The sequence below is a fragment of the Centropristis striata genome, chromosome 23 (genome assembly GCF_030273125.1).
Source record: "Centropristis striata isolate RG_2023a ecotype Rhode Island chromosome 23, C.striata_1.0, whole genome shotgun sequence".
NCBI lineage: Eukaryota > Metazoa > Chordata > Actinopteri > Perciformes > Serranidae > Centropristis > Centropristis striata.
In genome coordinates this window covers 23,857,338-23,879,029 of record NC_081539.1, presented here as the reverse complement: position 1 = coordinate 23,879,029, position 21,692 = coordinate 23,857,338, and the positions used below count along the sequence as shown (strand labels likewise).

The 21,692-nt window shown below is 38.6% G+C and overlaps 1 protein-coding gene across 1 annotated transcript in view; it reads right to left on the bottom strand.

Annotated features, from left to right (window-relative positions):
- LOC131962165 (partitioning defective 3 homolog) overlaps positions 1-21,692 on the bottom strand; it is a 572,304-nt gene that overhangs the window by 213,214 nt on the left and 337,398 nt on the right. Inside the window, exon 16 of the mRNA XM_059327127.1 lies at positions 5,772-5,955. Coding sequence (XP_059183110.1) covers positions 5,772-5,955 — 184 coding nt within the window. The remainder of the gene's footprint in view (positions 1-5,771; positions 5,956-21,692) is intronic.

Below are 21,692 nucleotides of genomic sequence, written 5' to 3'. Positions count from 1 at the left end.
AAGCTAAAATAAAGGTTTTGAATGCTTAAATATCATCTTTGCCGTTTTTTGAACCTGGTCTCACAGAAATCCGTGAAATAGCCACGGATTCGCTTAACTCAAAATCCATGGAATAGCCACGGAATCAGTCAAATTTCCGTGAAATTGACACGGATTTCGCTACAATGCAAGTTAATGAATAGTGGCTATTCCATGGATATTTTTTCCGATTGGTTTGTGTCCAAGTCACGTGACTTTCAAGGTTCCGGCGGTCAGAACAAAAAACATGGCGGACAGTTCTCTCAATTTTTAGTGAAAAAATTAATATTTTGAATTAGTTTCTGCATAAAAATGGATTTTGATTACATTTCTAGCGAGAAATATATGTTTTTTTATATCATCTCAGTGAATGTACATAATCACTTTGTATGTTGGAATAGCCACGGGATATGACTGTCATTAACTTGCATTGTAGCAAAATCCGTGTCAGTTTCACAGAAATTTGAGTGATTCCGTGGCTATTCCACGGATTTTGAGTTAAGCGAATCCGTGGCTATTTCACGGATCTGTGAGACCATGTTGCATTTTTTAATGTGCTAATGTGCCCCTCTGATTAAACACTGGCCTCTCCTTGGCCCCCACAGTAAAATTGGTCTAGAACCACCACTGTGTCCAGGCCCCTGGTCTGATTTGAACCAGCAGCCAACTCCTGTTCACAAGCATCAGCAGCACCACCTTCTAGCTGATAAAAAGCAGTCAGAGTATTAACAGCAAAACTAATAAAACAGTCTATAATAGAGCGGCAACAAATACAAGCTCAGATATTTGTGCATTAGCATTTTAACAAACATCTAAAAGCATAGGGCTGTAATATTTATAGCCTGTTTTATGATCATTTGAGGCCTGTAAAGCTGATGTGCTTCATAACAACAGGACAGCTCTAAGTACCTGCAAAAGGAGGTAAAACAGGCGCATGTCTTCACACAGTGAACTAACAACAACCATGTATGCACTGAACACACAGCCATTAGATACTGGCTAGGGATGTCAAGAAAAAAAAGTAGGTCAATTTATGTGTCTTGTGTGAGATGGGATTCCTGCCTCCAAAACAACCATTTATCTTGGGGCCTACACGTTAACACAATAACACACGGGCTATCACTCACTAGAACCCTGCTGAGGAGAGGACTGAAGTATTACACAGGGAGAGATAACAATGTATGTTTAGGAAATTCTAAAAGAGAGACGTGAGAAGATTATAAAATCATTTTAGTTTGCATTAGTTGTTATTTACTTTATAATAACCACTACCATATGCTAGAATGACCTTTTGATTACCCCAACATTACCAGAGCAAAGTAAGCCAGGATTAAATTAATTTTACAAGCCAACTGGCTCGCTATTCGGTGTGTGAACAAAGTCACATACGGCGCGAAGAAAAGAAATAAAATAATAAAGGAAATGAAAGAGAAAAAAATCAGTTTGTTAAATTCCACCGGGTGAGAGAAGGACAAGAAGAGAAAGAGCCTGAATTACAATGATTTTACAAGCCAACCAGCTACTTTTGTGCTTTGTGTATGCACTGTAGGTGTATAGCTGTGGCCTTGGCAAGGCGCCTCCCATGAGGAGGGAAGGCTGCATAATACTGGAGGCCAGAGGTGAGACTTTCACAGCTCTGCACAATACATATTCAATACGTACCGGGCCCTGGCTGCACTGTTGCAAGAGCTTAATTAAAAAGTAACAGTTCCAATACATTGGAGTCTGGCTGACCCACATCCCCTGCTGGCTCAGTGTGCCTGTTAACGCTGTGTGTGTGTGTGTGTGTGTGTGTGTGTGTGTGTGTGTGTGTGTGTGTGTGTGTGTGTGTGTGTGTGTGTGTGCGCGTGTGCGCGTGTGTGTGTGTGTGTGTGTGTGTAGGGCTGTTGGGGTACTTGAAAAGGAAAATGAGAACCAGTAAGAAAGAGGATACACACTTGGTGCATTTAAGCAGCTGTTAGCATTTGAGTGAAAGAGAATGTGTGTATATGTGTGTGTGTGACTTTGAGGACATGAATTATTCACAATAACCCAAGGCAGTGGTACATAGCGCACTTCTGCCTCGTGTGCACGTGTGATGCACGTGCATGTGTGTGTGTGTGTGTGTGTGTGCATGTGTAAATGGTGTGTGAGGAAGTTTGGGTGCGCTTCAGCCATATGCTGTGGACCTAATCCACTATGACAAACCTCTGACATCACATGAACAACAGGCATGCTGAGCAAATCTACTCATTCATAATAAATGAGAGAGAGAGAGAGAGAGAGAGAGAGAGAAAGAGAGCGAGAGAGAGAGAGAGAGAGAGAGAGAGAGAGAGAGAGAGAGAGAGAGAGTCTCCAGGGAGAAAAAAATAAAAATACTAAAAAAAGAAAGAAAGAAACCAAGCATCTCTATTCGTGTCAGCCAGCATTTCACCTTGAGAAAAAAAAAGTCTGTGGTTCTGTTGTGGAATTCCAAGAGCAGCCAATCATGACAAAGAAAATCTTTATAAATAAAAAAAATACTCATCATAAATAGCAAAAAAGGGTTAATAACAACCTACATGTAGTGATAAAGCTGCCCCTGACTGCCATTCAGATGAGAATGAGGAAGTGATTGGATGCCTTGTCTTTACATTAACTGTACATGTACTCTGCAATCATACAGGAAATGCCATGAGTAATTTTAGAGTAGATGATTATACCTTTAAGTAGGAACAGCTACAACTTCCTGTTCTAAACAGCAGCCTTGAAGTGATGACAGTAAAAAAATAAAAATAAAAGAAAAAGGTGTGCTGCAATGCTGGAATCTCATTCTGTTTTTTCTTAGTCTATAAGGGACTAAAGAGACTTGGCTTCATATTTTATTATGAGGGTGCTGCTCCAGTCAGGCTGCAGTCTGTAGACGGAGTGGGGTTGCTGAAATCCCACAGGGGGTTGAGGTTTGAGAGGTGGAGGTATTGTATCAGTTTTTTTTTACTCACTGACTTACTCCTGCTGGGACATCCATTATTTAACACACACACACACACACACACACACACACACACACACACAAACACACACAGAGCCACACATGCTTTGCTACGTATAGTACACATACTCTCACACCTTCCACTACTGCAAATGTATCCAAAAGTTACCAACACTTTGTGATTCTAAACGCAGCCCGGGTGCAAAATGTCATTACTTTCCTGTAACAGACTTAGGATACGATATGAAAATGTTATTTCCTGCCTCATTAAGGCAAATAGTCTGGTTCAGACTATTAAGGAACGCCATCGCATTATGTAATAAATGTAGGCAATCACTGAAAATGCATTCATATATATTCCTGTAAAACCACATCTTTACATTATTTTCCACCAATTTCTGCAGAATATTAAATCAAGAAACATGATTCTGTGTTTTTTTAGATTTGTCCAGGAAACTCTACTCCCCCCTCTCAGTGCTAGTGGTGCAGAGGTGGAAGAACTAAAGTTTTGTACTTAACTCTTTGATTCACAACATATAAGCACCTTCTAATGCACAACATGGGTCCAAAATGGCCCGGATTCATTTCCCATGTTATTTAATGCTGGCTGTGTGTTTGAATATCTTTTTTTTTTTAATTATTATTACAACAGATCATTATTTCCATTTTCCTTTCATACTTTATAAAGAAAAATAGTTTTTGTATTATAACATCAAGTTTACACACATGGGTCAAAAATGACCTTGTGCATTAGAAGTGTAGTGATAAAAAAAAGTGATACACTAAATTAACAATTTTAATAACTATGTTTGTCTTATTAGATTTATTTAATTAGGGTTTAACTTTCAAAGAGTTGTTAGAACCACCAGATTAAATTGGAAAATCACATAATTTAATATTTGAGACTTAATAGAGCCACCAAATAATAATTTCCATTGGAAAAACACCAATTTAACAAAATATAATATAATATAATATATGTGTTCCTTCTTTGTCAGGTTTTAAATTGGTGAGTTGGTGAATTGATGACAACATATAAACACCTTCTAATGAACAACATGGGTCAAAAATAACCTTGTGCATTGGAAGTGTATTGATTCAAAAAAGGGTTTTTTATTCAAAAAGTAAGACATTAAAACAAAAACATAGGATGTATGATGATCAAAAACAAGTTATTTGAGGAAAACCTGCTAAACTGAATGAAATTCATTTAGTGCAAATATATAGAATATAAAAACTTAGTCGGGTCAAGTGAAAGTCCTGCATGTAACATCTTAAAAGTGAAGCACAGCAGTATTAGCATTGAAATAAATAGTCATCAAAATCTTATTCAGAGCCCTGATTCCTGGATCTTTTGATCTTTATGCAAATATCTAATGCATTCTGTTTGTATTGATGTTTTACACAGTGTCCCAACATTTCTGGAATCAGGGTTGTGTGTTAAACTACAAAAGTATTAGCATTAAAATAAACTAAAGGTTCAATCAGAAAAATAACTCATTGTGCAGAATGGAAAATATTAAATATATTATATGACTGGATTATAATTAACGATGAGTTAATATGTTAATCACTTTTTTGTTGCAGCTGATAAAGGTTGAACTAATTTTAATTACTTTGGGTATCTTAATATGATAAGCTAATAATAGCTTAATAATAGCACATCATGATAAAATATGTATTATGTTAATGTAGTGGGGTAAAAAGTTCAATATATGCCTTCAAAATGTAGTGAAGTAGAAGTATAAAGTAGCATTAAGTAAGTAAAGTACAAGCACTGCAAATTGTACTTAAATATTATACTTGAGTTAATGTACTTAGTTCATTTCACCACTATTCAGTGACAGTCCAGATTAATTATATTATTATTAGGGCCGGGACTTTAACACGTTAATTAAGATTAATTAATTACACAAAAATGGACGTGTTAAAATAATTGACGCATTTTAATCGCATTTATTTTTGCACCGCGGAACGTTTCTCACTGGATGAGTTTCAGGTGGACCGATAATACTGGAGCACCAACTAGCGTTCATGAGTTCAGACAACAACAAACCACAGTGAACATGAAGGAAGAAGCTGATGAGACGCTTTGGTTGGCCCCGTGGATGATGGGACATTTTGTTACAAAAAACCAACGGATGGAAGCGTCGATGAGAGCATGGTTGTGTTGCTATGCAACAAGGAAATCACATATCACCGCAGCACATCGAGCCTCAAGTATCACCTCAATGCAAAACATATAGCAGCTAGCGGCTAGTGTGGTAGCTAGCATGGATTGTGTTTTACTTAAAAAAACAAAGTATTATAGTTTACAGAAGGTCTACCTACCTATAGGCTACCTGAATTTCTGAAATGTACTATATTTCTAAATATGCTATTGCTACGCTTAATGGCCAAAATAGCACTGGTCTGTTGGACTTGAACAAAAATAAACAATATTTTTTGTTGCTTAAGCGTATGTATTCAGTCATTATTCAATGGTATACTAAAAATCCATGTGAAAAAAATTCACTCAGGTCAAATATTTATATGTGATTAAAATGCAATTAATTTCGATTAATTAATTACAAAGCCTCTAATTAATTAGATTCATTTTTTTAATCGAGTCCCGGCCCTTATTCATATTGACCATCAGGAACCCTCACATACAAACCCACACCATCCTAACCTAAAGCTCCGGCACACTCTAACTGAAAATACAAATATCCTGCTTTCTTCCACAGAGGGCCTGTCTTAAGTCCACCAAGTTATAAATAATTCAGCCGACTCCACCGCAAAGTAAAAACACCCCGCTGCTCACCATTCATTCTGACCCGGCAGCTCGTGGATCCAGGGCACCGGGTTCTCTCCCACGAAGCCCATGTCATCGTGGGAACTGGAGGACGATTGGTCGGAGAGGGCAGGAAGCAGGGGCGGCCTATCGTCTTCGATCATCACTATGTCATCCTGCGGCATGTTCACAGTCGGAGAGAGCTGGTAGTTACCTGAGGAGGGAGGGGGGAGGAGAGATTAGACTGTTTCTCCACTATTATATAACACCACATGCCATCAATAGTCAAGGTTTTTTAAATTAGTGTCTGATAAGAAGTGTGACAAAATCAGAGAAAATGTGTATACACAGTGAAGCAAAGTAAGCACACACGCCCCTCTACTGACATGTTTATGTACACACAATAATGTTATCTGACTTTAGTAATTACCAAGATAATACTGTATACAGAGATAACTTTGACTCACATAATTGTACTATGGAATTTTCATATCAGGACCTGCCTGAAGGACACCAACGGGTAAATAATGGCGTTTGTAAAGTACATTCTGCAACGCTGCATGCATACAAAGATAAGTGGTCAACCGATACGGGTTTTATAAGGCCGATGCCGATACCAATTATTTTGACATCAGTCTTAACCGATCCCCGATATGTGCTGCCGATTTTTTTGGGCCGATTCTTGAAGCCGATATTGCCTTTTCTCCCTTCATTTACATGATAAAAATGACACAATGATAACAAATGTTACACACGTCTCAATTTAAACAAAAAAAGAAACATTTATTATTAACAAAACAAACAAAACATATTAACAGTTGGATAGCAAACAATGTGTATGTTCTTATAGGCATCAGGGTGGTGACGCCTTAGATGAGTCCACATATTCACTGTAAAAAAAAAATATATATATATATATATATATATATTAATATATATATATATATATATATATATATATATTTAAAAAGATTTTACCATTAAATATTACAGTATATTTTTGTTCGAGATATGGTGTTTAGTATATCTAACAGTGAGAAAAATATTTTTTTACAAAAGATAAATGCAAAAATGACAGTGATGGCTTGTTTATATATTACATTTAATACATATTACAGTGCATTTTACAGTAGAGTAATGTATTTTTCAAAAAATAATACCAAGAAATACTGTTTGGCTGATATATACATTTACGGTGTTTCATTGTTACTGAAACTGAATTAACCCATTTATCATTTTATGGTCTTTTACTGTCGTGGTTTAGCAGTTTTTCACCGTAAAATCGTTTTTGATGTTTTTTTTTTTTTTTTGGTATCAGCAGCAGCGAACACACGCACGTTTTGGCCGATGCCGATATAAGTGAAAAACGCAAATATCGGCCGGCCGATATATCGGTCTACCTCTAACAAAGATGCTGTATGACCAGAAAGTATCAGCTCATGGTAGCAGGCTCATAAGAATAAAAAAGAATGACAAAGCATGTCTATTATCCAGAATCCAGTCCCACAGTCAAAAGTTGCAGACTTGAGCAGTGTTATCTATTCTCTTTCACTCTTCTCCAAGGACAAATATGAGCAAAAGAAGCGCTCCCCTGATCTGTATTCTGTTCTGCCTGACCCTCCCTGCTGAGGACTTCTTTGAATCGCTCCTTTGCTGCTCCTCAGGAGTCAAAGTCAATGGGGAATGTGCCGTCGAGGCTGATACTCAGCACCAAGGGCAGGAGAAGGGTTGTTCAACGGCATGAGAAGTGGCATTACAATACAGAGGTGGAAGATTCACTCTGCAAATTGATCAGTGCATGACTTATTTATGGACATAGACACATTAAAGAAAAGTGAAGACAAGTGACGAGATCAGATTTGAACCACACACCTGCTTGCTATTAGACACAGTTTTACAGAAATGCTGGACTTCCTATGGCTTTTGCTTTTGTTTCCATTAACGGAGAGCCGTTTTGCTAATTTAATAGCTTAGGAACAATTGTGTGTAATCACCAACAGCAGACAACAATATTTACTCTGGCAGGATCCCAACATGAATCTGAGAGGAATTTCATTTCACTGGGGCCCCAAGAATGATAAATGCATATTGTGGAAATAAATCTGAGCACCAATCAACGCAGCAATGAGGTATATAGCAGAGTTATTTGCAGAGAAAAAAAACTATAGAAGAAAAAATAAAGTTACAAAACAACAGCTGTGCATGGGAGGAAACCCCGGTGCCACCCGCCACCCAAAAAAAGCATTGAAGTAAAACAACATACAGAAAATCGAGCAGAAAGGGTGTATATTCTGGGCTATTTTTCATATATGTCAGGAGTCTTATCAGTGGCATGTGATAAAAGAGATTTATTATACCTTATGTGAATACATGTTTCATACCAAAGGCTTAAATGTAGTGTTCCAGTGGATACATTTAATAGTAAAACCAAAATATTAATTCATTTTGCAATAACCAGATTCCTTGAGGATTATTTTATTGCCATGAAAACAAAACATTAACCCTCTGGGTCCACTTCGGGCTGAAAATGTTCATTTCTGCATAAACCTCTTAAACAACTTCTGCCCTGCTCAAAACTACCAAATGTTTTTTGGCATTTTAACCCTTTAAATGCCAGTTTAATTGCACACAAAAAACACACAGAATTTAGTTATTTTCCACATCATAAATTATTTTTGGCTGGGACATTGTTTCTTATCACAGTCATGGCTATGTCAAAGATTAAGAACAAAGGCCGCGTTCAGACTGCCAGCCAAAATCCAGATTGGAACTGGATGGCTCTTTTGAAGTCTGAACAGTCACAAATCACATGAAATACGGGCCCGACGGGGGCGTCCATCCGCCCGGTTTCTCCCCTGGTGCGTCTGAGATGTTCTGCACCTCTATTGGACAGTGATAAGGCCAATATACTGAGGTGACCTGCCTCCATCATGTTTGTTGTTGTTGTTCTTGTCGCCGTCGCAATTATATGACGTCAGACGCTCTGACGCCGTTACTACAGCAACCTGTCAGATCAGTCGATAATGTGGCCCAGTCTGAACAGAGCCATATCCGATTTGGACACTTGCTAAAAACTGTGTGGACAGTCAGCCCTAAAAATCGGATTTGAGTAGGAATCTGATTTGAATCAGATTCGCCTGCAGTCTGAAGGCGGCAAAAAAAGATTTTGAAAAACCAATGCCCCAGCCAAAAATCATTTATGATATGGAAAAATAACTACATTTTTGTGTGTTTTTTCATTGAAAACAGTGACATCATGTAATCATACTGGCATTTAAAGGGTTAAAATCCTCAAAATCTTTGAATGTTTGGTAGTTTTGAGCAGTGCGGAAGTTGTTTAAGAGGTCTATGTGGGAAAAAGTAGAAAGAAATATGAATCTGTAAAGCTTTTATAGCGTTTTGTTGGAGGTGGACATTTTCAGCTCAAAGGGTCTGAAAGGGTAGTAAATTTGTACACAGCGTATTATAGACAAATTACAAAAATTGAAATTTGAATTACAAAATATATCAAGGAAAAAAACCTTCTTCCAAAAATCATGCCATTTGCAGTATCACAGAAAAAAAATATTGCCAAAACAAAAGTGAAAAATGACAAATATGGCTCCACAACATTTAGTCATTTTTGCTCATCATAGTAGCAGTTTCTCATTCCTTACAACACATTATAAATGCACTCAGACATGCATCAATTGCTTTCATACAACTCTCTGCTGTTTTATAACATTATCATTGCTCATGTCATGTTAGTCAAAATTAACTATACTGAATAGTGAAAGCTGAATAGTCATTCCATATAAAACTAATAGTCCTCATTTCATTTATTGAGTCTTTACATACAAAAATGTTGAACTAGTTGTCAAAATCTGTCAAGCTAATTTTATACTTTTTTTTTAAATCTTCATTTTTTACTGAAAATGTTTTTACACAAAAGTGAAAAATGACAAATATGGCTGAAAATGCCCCTTGTGGGCCCAGAGGGTTAATAAGATAAAGGGAAAGTTGCTTTGACTAGAAAACTTTCCCAAAAGTCTGGCCCATGTACAGTATTTCCCCATCTGTTAATTGATTCTTTTGGAAGCCTCATCCCTTTGTCTATGGACAGCTCATCTAAAGCAGTTCAGATGGCTGCCAACAGTGTACAGGTGAAATGAAGGCCATTCCTCACTTGGGCAGCATGACAGAGAACCATGGGTAATTGAATTCACGCGGTACAGTAAATCAGCAGGACTGGAGTAATGACAGTGATAAACTCCGGGATGTTGGGGAGACTAAGCTACGCCTTACTTTCATAACAAGTACACAAAATGGTAGTAAAATTATCGTTTTATTGTTTTATTGTTTTTAGATAATTATTTCAAACATGCAGATTGTCTAGTTATTGTGGCAACTTTCCCTGCTCTATGGAACAGATCATGATAATATCTGCATTTGTTTTCAAATTCAGTTAGTTTTAATTATTTTTTAGAGTGTGTTTGCTTGTTTTAATTATTTTTTTTTAATTTTTTGGTTTTAGTTTAGTTTTTATTAGTTTTAGTGTTAGTTTCAGTTTTTTTGTAATGGGGTATTTGTTGGGTGCGAGATTCAAAAAAGTCACAATAAATGTCTTCATTTCCTTTGTCTGATCCATCTCAGCCCCAATAAGGTTATTAAGTCATAAAACCAGATAGATGAAATAGATTTCATATCAACCAAAACGAAACAAAGAACATTTTCAACATTAATTTAAGCTAGTTTAAGTTAGTTTCGTAACCACATAATACAGTTTCAGTTAGTTGTCGATTTTTTTAAAACTCTTGTTTTAATTTTTATTTCAGTTAACGGAAATGTTTTTTCAATTCTAGTTTTCGTTATTTTGTTAGTTTTTGTTAACTGTAATAACCTTGGTCTGCTCATCGCCATACCAAAACGAATAGATTGTGAACCACAGGCTGCTTGGATAGGTGTTGGAAAGGATCAGGGCTTGGGTTAAAAGACTACATGATATGGTTATATACTAACGTAGATACCATGTATGTTCAAATAAGTCAACGCTGACTTTTGGTTTCATATGGGACACAGCCAATGGTTGCAGAAGTAGAATCAGGCTGCCTGAAGGGGCAGCTAAAATAATAAGGGCACCAGCTGCATGCCGTGGGGCACCTGTATACAGAACATTTTCTAGCATTTAGGGCAGCCTATATGAAACTGCTTTGTGTTTTCTTGGTTTAAATGGCACGCTAAAAGGCACATTATTATGTTTTCTTTACTGGCAAGCCACCCTAGAGAGCACTCTATCCTGCTTTTCCACTGGTAGGTCTGCCCACTGGGGTACTGCATCATGTTTTCTTCACCGGAAGGGCATCCTTGAGGGCACCTTATCATGTTTTATTTGCCATAAGGGCAACCAGGAGGGCACTATTGCCATGTTTTTGTCAAACACGAGGGCACCATGGGGGGCAGTCAGCTCCCTGCTACCTCCTGAGTCCACACTGGTCTCCTACCTGAGATTCATGTGTTTGTTTGACCTGCTGTTCCAACCCAACCTAGATGTGTGGGCTTTGTCACTTTTTATAACACTTGACTTCCTGCTGTGCTCCAGACATCACTACTACTGAACCTAGAGGACGCTGCCTCACAGCAAAAGGTAAATAAAGGGTCAGAATCTGTCTGTCCGTCCGTCCATCCATCCATCGATTTATCTATATATGTCCGTCCATCCGTCTGTCCATCCAGTTATTTATCTATGTCCATCCATCCATCCATCCATCCATCCATCCATCCATCCATCCATCCATCCATGTCCATCCATCCATTTATCTATCTATGTCCATCCATCCATCCGTCCACCCATCCATGTCTGTCCATCCATCTATTTATTTATCTATGTCCATCCATCCATCCATCCGTCCACCCACCCATCCATGTCTGTCTATCCATCTATTTATTTATCTATGTCCGTCCATCCATCCATCCATTCATCCATGTCCATCCATCCATCCATCCATTTATCTATATATGTCAATCCATCCATCCATCCATCCGTCCATGTCCATCCATCCATCCATCCATCCATTTATTTATCTATGTCCATCCATCCATCCATTCATCCATGTCCATCCATCCATTTATCTATCTATGTCCACCCATCCATCCATCCATGTCCGTCCGTCCGTCCATCCATCCATCCATCCGTCTATAGTTTCTTTACTATATTGGTTTGTATGCCTTATCCTGTATACAGGAGTTTAGGTTTGTTTCAGAGTCCTTGCATAAGTCATCTAAGTCACTCCTCAAACACTCTCAGTTTCCTCCGTTGTCGTCAGTGTCTCTGCTTTACAGTCAATTTTGTAAAATTGCGGCAGTGTCAATAAGAGATGCCCTGCGGTCGTGTGTCCACGGGGGCCGTTCTTATACCAGCCTTGACTTTTCCTGAGCTGTTGAGTGGAGTTACCTCTTGGTTGCATCAGCGTCACTTAAAATTACACTGCAGCAGCCACCTGGAAGAGTGATAATATGATGGGAAGCTGGGGTGTGTGTTCCAAGTACACAACACATGCATATAACATTCCTTTGCATTCACAATATGCACTCCTCAAGACAATACATGGCTGGTAATCACCTTACATTCACTCACGTCAGCAGAGCACTTTTGCTAACAGGGGACACAGTTTTAATTAGAAGCTGGGCAAGCGTCCCTCTTCCAGCTTAATGAAATATTTCCAGTCAGGACCTCTTGACACAAGTGGCCAGCTCTGCAGATGAAGAGTTGTTAAAGTCATTCCACTTTCCTCTTTGCTAAGTGTCTAAAGGACACACATGCTCACACGGTGGACAGGTATAGCTGGGGCCACGCTCATGATTTTGAAAGGTGAAAATAATTAGAGAAACTGCAGCACTTGCTTTTCTGCAGCTGTCAGCATTATAAGCATAGAGGGAAATTGCCCACCCACCCCCAATTCTTCAATATTAAACACAATACTAAAGCTGATTTGAATGGGGGAAAAGAAAATAACTCTTAGAAACAGTGTGTTTATGCGTTACAGTTTTTCTCACATCACTATTAACATTTGCACAACAGTGAGTTGAACCTCCACAACATTTAGTCATTTGTGCTCGTCATAGTAGCAGTTTCTCCTTACAACACATTACAAATGCTTTTAGACATGCTTCAAGTGCTTTCATACAACTCTCTGCTGTTTTATAACATTATCATAGCTTATGTCATGTCAGTCAAAATTAACTATACTTGTGAATGCTGAATAGTCATTCCATATAAAACTAATAGTCCTCATTTCATTGATTGAGTCATTACATACAAAAAAAGTAGTTGTAAAAATCAGTAGAGCTAATTTTATACATTTTTTAAAATCTTTATTTTTTACTGAAAATGTCTTTGGAATTGAATAATTTCTCTCAGGTGAACCTCAGCTTTCACTGATGAGAAGGGTTGTGTGAAGCATTAGTTGAACCAATGATAAGCCACTTCTCTACAATCACTCAGAGCTGAATCCATAAACCATAAACACTTTACAACATATATGAACCAGAAGGACATAGTGTGGAGCATTTCTACAACACTGTGACACTGGACTGTCACAGCTCTACCCAAAGGGACTCCATGTTTGTTGTAAATAAGGGTGCTTTTTTCTTTTGCACAATGCTGTAAACAAATTAGAATTGAAAAGAGCATATGCAATAAAAATGTGAAACATATTCAGTGTGTTGTACTCAGTTACCTCACTAAATACAGTAATGTGTAACTTTACTGTAGTTTTCAAATGGCTGTAAATAGTAGATAGTCTGTCTGGAGCATTTTCTGGTAATGTCACCAAGATCTGACTTTTTAGCATTGAAAACATTTCCAGAGTAAACTGTCATAATGAAAACATGACAGAGACATTTGACTATCTTGTCCATAAACATGGTGTCAGCACTTTTCATCTTGATGTCACTGACACTTTCATTGACATGAATACTTGCTTTTGAGGAATGAGCTATGATCCATTTTGAGCAAGTGACACGCTTCTGCAGGTTATCAACTAGGTTTTGCAGTTTGCACTACTGTTTTGAGAAATGCATTAACTGTTGTGCAAATGTTAATAGTGATGTGAGAAATGCACCAAAGTGACTGAGAAAAACGGCTGTAAATGGATGTTTGGTTCACAAAGATAACTAGCAAAAGGCAGAGCGGGGAAAAGCTTGGAGAGGAAGAACCCTGTTCAGCACCTTCAGTGTTGATTTAGCGCAGTGAGGTGCATATGGAGCTGCTCACTCACTGTTTTAACACCATTGTCTTTTACCAGCTCCTCACAGTAGGTGACAAGGGGAAAAAGGGCAGGTGACAGTACCAGCAGAGACAGTTCTCTTCCTCTACACAGCCAGATCGGCAGACGGTGCATATGTGTGTGTTCGAGCAAAAACTAGCTGGTGACTGAGGCGGTTGATAGTCAAGGTTGTTCATGTTAGAGAGATGATTTTGAACGCAAACAAGTGCGGGTGAAACAATGTGTGAATACATTATCAGTGTTTTGTTTGCAGTCTTTTTTATGTGCTTTGTTTTTTGTCTCTGTTGTTTACATTATTTAACTCAGGGTCGGTCATATAAGCTTATTGTTAAAGCAACATGTATTTCTTAGTTCCCATGCCTAATAGTACCACAGCAAAATAACTACAAGCATCTAAACCTGTGGGGACTGTGAATGTAATTATTGTTTTCGCCAAATAACAAAAACGCTATCTTAGCCACAAACAAAATAATGTTATTCAGCCTGCGAAGACCTCTGCAACCCTGAAAACACTGGATCTGGAATGCAAAAATCAAACCAAAACAGGAGTATCACAATGCCATCACAAATTACTCAGCAGTCACACACATATCTTCAAGACGTGTAGGCCACATGGGGATAAATATTCCTCCAATTATTATTAATGGTTCACAGAAGCTGGCTCTTTCACAAAGGGGCTGTTTGGTATTTGTTAAAGAGCTTCTGATTCATGCAGCTAAGGGAAAAAGTCGCTGGCAACAAGATTGTGGCCTTTGTCACACTGTAATTAAAGATAGCTTCTCATGAGTCATGCTGACAGAGGCAGACGCCACTACCCACCACCTCAGCCATTACAGTCACCATCCATCCAGCTTAAAAATACAAGTGTATGGGTGGGGCTTACAATGAGGCAGTTCTATGGTAATGTAAAGGCTGAATAACAGTACATTGTCATTATGGTGGAAACTAAATTTTATGTCATTTTCATAACCTCTGCCAAAGAGGTTATGTTTTCAGAGTGGGCTGTCTGTTTGTCAGCAGGATTATGGAAAATCTGCTGACCCAATTTTTTATTAAACTTGGTAGAAGGGTGTAGCATGGACCAAGGAAGAACCCATTAACCCTTTGGAGTGGATGCTTATCATTGGGTGGATACATTAATTGCTTTTCACTTTCATCCACATTGCGAGATGGGGCCTTTGTGTTGCCTTCATGTGGTGTTGGAACAATTGGAAAAATGAGATCCCAATGTTAACAGTATACACTGCAAAAAAGGGGTGTCTAAGAACAAGATAAAAACACTAAATCTGAGGGAAATGATCTTGCTGCATGGACAGATAATTTCACTTGACGAGATTTCTTAAATTAAGATTATCTAGAAATAAGCATGTTGAACGCTTAAGATGAGAAATTAACTCTTAAAACAAGATCAGTTAAAGCTGAAACTGGCCCGAGCAGAGTGCACTGCAAATTATTTGTTTCTTATCGAGATAAAAAAAAAATTTAGATTTAGAAGTGTGAGATAATTTATCTTGTCAAGTGAAATTATCTGTCCATGCAGCAAGATGATTTCCCTCAGATTTAGTGTTTTTATCTTGTTTTTAGACACACTTTTTTGCAGTGTAAGATAGGGCATGTCTTGGCAGAGGTCCACTCTCTCAGAGTACGTTGTAAGATGTAACATTGGTTCATAGAGAGATATTTTCATCACTGAAACAGAAAAGGGAAAAAATGACATTTGTTTCAGTTTATGTCTGAATAAACTGAGCTGTACACATGTGGTCAGCCACGTTAAAGTCAAGATGTTATTCCACCGACTGCATATTATTTTTGGTATCACATCCTTGGAACCTGGTCTCACAGGAATCCGTGAAATAGCCACAGATTCGCTTAACTCAAAATCCGTGGAATAGCCATGGAATAACTCAAATTTCCGTGAAACTGACACAGATTTCGCTACAATGCAAGTTAATGACAGTCATATCCCTTGGCTATTCAATGGATATTTTTTCCTATTGGTTTGTTCCAAGTCACGTGACTTTCTGCATAAAAATGGATTTTGATTACATTTCTAGCGAGAAATATATGCTTTATTTTCTAAATATTCACCCAGTGAATGTACATAATCACTTTGTATGTTGGAATAGCCACGGGATATGACTGTTTCCGTGGCCATTTCACGGATTCCTGTGAGACCATGTTGCATCCAAAAAGATGCTAAGTGTGCAAAGGAAATCTTGAAGTTAATGGCAATTGACAAGTTTACAGTGCATCTGCTCAAATAGTATAATCAGTGTAGTGGAGTCCCATTACCACGACTGTACTGGAGCACACGCAGCCCTCTGGCCAGCCATGCTCAGCATGTGGAAGCTATTCCATGATATGGAAGCAGAGATGTTCTTCCTCCCTCTGGCAGAGTGGAGACAGAGACTGATGAGCTCTCTGGCTGGAGAGGCCACCTGGCTGCATCCATCCAAACGGATCAGAGCTTCACTCTCCTCCTTCTCTGCCCTCTGACCAAGCGTTGCCCGTTGAAACATTGAGCTGTAAGGTGAGAGGTCACACTAATAGCCACACTCCATCTTCTTTCTCCTTCACGATTTGCTCCCTCTCTGTCCATCACATACTCTTACACTTTCTTTCTCTCTCTTCCTCCCTCCCTCAGTGACACTTTGGCCTATTGATCTGATGGGAGGACAGATCATTAGTTGATCCACGCTGCCACGGCTATCAGGCTCATTCATGGATTGCAGCGGGGAATCATCCTAAGTACACACTCATAGCACCTAAAGCCTTATGCTCATCAAGGGACATTGGCATTGGCCATTTCCAAAAGGGCGCATTTCATTTGATCCAGACCAAGAGAAAAAAGTATAGGTCTGAACATGGAGTTATACAGACTGGAAACTCATTGATCGGACAGTTTTGGGGATGTCCTGACAGTAGGTTATGCAGCCGTTAAATGCTTCTAAGGTTTATATTTTTGTTCTCTGGTGTCACAAAGACAAATCCCTAATTATGCACTGCAAAAAAGGTGTGTCTAAAAACAAGATAAAAACACAAAATCTGAGGGAAATGATCTTGCTGCATGGACAGATAATTTCACTTCACAAGATTTATTAAATTAAGATTATTAAATCGAGAAATAAGCAGTTTGATGTAATTTAAACATAAAAATAATAGAAATTAGAAGTTTATTTTAAATGGAAATTATTATCTAGATATTGATGAAGTAAAAAAGTGAGATAAAATTATATTAAGACTAAAACATTAGTTTCTAATATTAAGTCTAGAATACACAAATCTTTGAATAGAGTTGTTAAAATTTTAAATACATTTATAACAAAATCAATTTGAAAATGTTAATTTAATGAAAACAAAATATAAAAGCTGAAAGAAGAAAACAACATTGTAGTTACTGCACTCTGTTTATCATTACTATTAGAACCTTTTACAGCAAAACCAGAGTGCAGTAACTACATTTTTGGGGTCAAAGGTCAAATAAATCATCATGATTTTTGAGCATAAAAATTACATCATTAATACATGTAGAAATAAGAGTTATATCACTGACCTTCCTAACTCATTAGGCTGGCCAATTAAAAAAACGTTAAAACAACTTTAAAGCTGTTTCTCTCGGTTTAACCCTTTGCTAGTTACTGCAGTTAGACTTTGTAGGGCAGAATAGACCCAGGAACAAAGCAACCAAGCAAAGTCCTGGACTAGGAGGTGTTGTCACGCCGGTCTGTGTGACCACACATTAACAAAATGTGACTATTGTTAATGTATACTTGGAAAACTGATTTGGTGACAGCTGAATGTGAAAACATTTCCACACAATGCATGGAAGTCAAAAATGCAGCCAAGAAGCTATTGCTACTGACATAAGTGATCTTCCATACAACGTCAAACAAAACAAACCATTTCTCTGGCAAATATTACCATTATGAGGCTTAAAGGTTTCTCTATTCCAGAGGTCAACCCATCAACAGTGTAGAAGGAAGAGCCGCCCTCCAATCCAAGCCTGTTATTTAGCCCTTTAAATGCCATTTCAGGGAATATAATTTCTGACCACTTCTAACCTTTTCACACAAGCACCAGCTAGGTTAGCGTGCTCCGCAAAGATATACTTTGTACTTAATATGTTTGATTCCTGAGCAAATGTCAATCAAGTCCTCCGCTAATGCAATGAGTGGAAAAGAGAGAAGAAATACAAACATGAGGCTATAATATCACAACATAGCATTAACTAGATTTTAAATGTAGCATTGCTGACACCCACACAGCTGTCTCCACTCGAACTGATTACACTCTGCTTATATAGCGGGTGGGGCGGAGCTATGCTGGGACATGTGAGGCCACGAAACTTCATGGAGCAATAAGAACGCTGAAGGAGAAAGTTCTCTCAACTGAGCAGGTGCAAGAAAACTAATATTAAAGTCAAGCACAGTGAACACACCCACACTGCTGGAAGAGCTCTAATTAGACAAGTGAAAACACCTGTGTAGGTGGACCACACGGCCCGAAATAGATATCATGTTCTCGCTGAACTATACTTCAAAAAGTGATATTACTTATGCTTTAAAGTTTGTTTGTTTTTAGACTTTATTTTCTGTATGATACTTGGAAAAGATTTATTTTCAGCATTAGCAGTCTTAAAGTTGTCATAATTTTCTGTCATTTATAAAAAATAAAAATAAAAAACATGTGGAAGTATCCTGGGGCATTTCCCTATGTTCCCCGCAATCTATCAATCTTTCCGGTAGACTCTCAGCATGGCCAGCAGGCCTACCGTCACATGGCCCACCTTAGATCAAGCAGTACAAAACTTAAATTTGCACAGCAGCTACTTTCTAGTTACTTTGCAGTTCATTTTTTGGCTTTTTAAATAGGGTTAGGGTTAGGGTTAGGCCCATTTGCCATGGAATTTGGCAGTTATGGTGGAAAAAGTAACAGATCGGGGAACATAGGACCCTTTTTGGGGAAAGCGGGGAAAAGGGGTCCTATGTTCCCCAGTCTCATACAAAGAGAAAAGTGCATCAAATATGCATGGCAAAAACACCTCTTTTTGGTGAAATGACCTGAGCACAGTAAAGCAGAAGAAAAGGGAAAGTTCCAAGGTAACACCATCTATGTCTGTGTCATTTTGTCACTGAGGCATGCTAATAGCAATCTCAAGCAGTGGACACCAAATTAAGGGAGGTCACTTTGCCTCATCTCCTGCACTGATGGCTGAGCACATAGAGAGGATGAGTGTGCAGACTGTGAGATGCTGGAGGTGAGGGGACAGCAGGGTCAAGTCCCACTTAGACACCATTATAGGAGACGGTAGTGTCTGGGGACAGCCAGAGGTTGGTGTGATTGTGCTAGAATGTGTATGCTTGCTCTTGTACTTTCATCCTTATAATGAATAAATGTCATCATAATTATAGAAAATAGCTCAAAGTAAACATATTAAAGCAGACCCAGTTCTTGCAGTGTTTGGGGTTGGGTCAGCTCTTTATCAAACAACCAGAAGAATGGGATTTGTTTTGTGACACTGTTAGCGAGAAGAATAATTCTGCTGAAGTGGTAACAAAAAAATCCTCCAGTCTATCAAGCTTTAATGAAGGATATAATGAAACATTTGCAGTTAGAAAAAATAAAATTCACCATGAGAGGTAAGATAAATACCTTTTTCACAATATGGCAGCCATTTATGGACTATTATACTAAATATAATCCAATGAAAAATGAACAACTGTAAATTTTTTAGAACACTTGACATCCTCCAAGTTGTATTATTACTATTTAAATCTCTTGGTGTTTGTTTGTTTGTTGTTGGGGTTTTTTCTACTATCATTCTGGTCTTTCGTGTTGATTTCAAGCATAAATTAACATGTATGTTCTTTATTTCTGTATGTGACAGAAAGAAAAAAAGCAATAAAGAGAAGTTGGGAAAAAAAAAGAAAAAAGAAAAGAGCTCAAAGTGACAGAACTTTTGCTGTTCTAAAACTTATTTTGGATTTGGGTCAATGTCTACAGGGTTTTGCACCGTCACCTGCACTGCTCACATTACATGCTGTGAACACCTCCTTTCCTGTGTGACAACAGCATGAGTCCGCTTGCCTGGTTCCCACCTCCGGCCTCCCCTCCCACCCCTCCCTCAGTCATAGGTGTGCATTCTGACTCAGGCACTCCGCCAAACAGCCACATCCACAGAAAGCGTCAGTCCAAGGGCCTCAATTTTCACCCCAGCGTGTGGACCCTGCACCCAGCAGCACTTTTCAATTAGACAGAACGGAAGGCGAAGCCGGGTGTGATGCTAACGACCTTTGCGTCAAACCTCGGCTGTCGCTGTCACACTGAGAGCATGCAGGAGATTTCACTCAGTTCCATATTCCCTTCCCTTCCTTCCAACCTTTTCTTCTTTTCTTTCTTTCTTTCTTTCTGTCTTTGTGAGAGAAAACATCTTGCCGATTCAGTTTTTCACCCCAAGGGAAAAAGGTTGGGGAGGACGGAAAGAAAGCAGGACAAGTAAAGAAAAAAAAAATTGTCAGGAACTCATTTTATTTGTGCAGGGAGTCAAGCAGAACGTTCTGTATGTTCACCACCTGCTAGCTGTGGATGCAGCCTCTGGCCATGATGCTAGAATGCATGGTGTGTGCCTGTGTGATGCTAAAGCTGACAATATCACAGAATCATATGGTTTACTGAGGCAAACAGAGAGCGGATTACCTCTGACTATTGATTTGCACACACACACACACACACACACACACATACACACACACACACACACACACACACGCACACACACACACACACACACACACACTTGTCCTTCTATCTTTGTGAGGACTCTGTATTCCAACCTTAACCATCACAACTGAATGCCTAACCCCAACCCTAACCATCTAACCTAAATCTAATTATAACCTCAACCTTAAAATCAAGCTTTAACCGTCAAACAGGCCTTTAAAGAAAAAAATGTCCTCAGTTTGCTAGTTAAAGCCATGGTCCTCACTATGTAGGAAGGACGAGAAGACACAAACACGCATTCTTGTACTCCTGTCTTTTTGAGGACACATTATTAATGTAATGAATTTGTAGCATGTGACCCTAACCTTAACCTGAAACTGAATCCAAGTGCGAACCGTCAAACATTTTTAGGGCCTTTGAAGAAGTGAGGTCCACCTGAAATGTCCTCACTCAGTTAAGAACTAATTCTGGTCCTCACTATGATTGGAGAATCATAGTACAAGTACACACACACACACACACACATTCTTGTACTTCTACCTTTGTGAGGACCCTCATTGGAATAGTGATTTCCCTAGCCCCTTAACCTAACCTAACCCTCACCATCACAACTAAATGCTCAACCCTAACCCTAACATAAACCTAATTGTAACCTGAACCCTAAAACAAGTGAGGACTGGCAGAACTTCGGAAAAATTGTCCTCACTCTGTTGGTTAAAAACATATTCCGGTCCTCACTATGCAAGAAGTACAAGAACACACACACACACACACACACACACACACACACACACACACACACACACAGCAGATAGTTGTGAATGACAGCTCAGAACACAACAGAAAAGATCAAGGCAAAGTGCCCTTACAATCAATGTGATGGCACTGTACCAGCTTAATAGCACCTGTCTCCTTCCTGTGTCATTTGGTGCTTTTCTTTGCTGTTGCCATGGCAATAATAATTCCT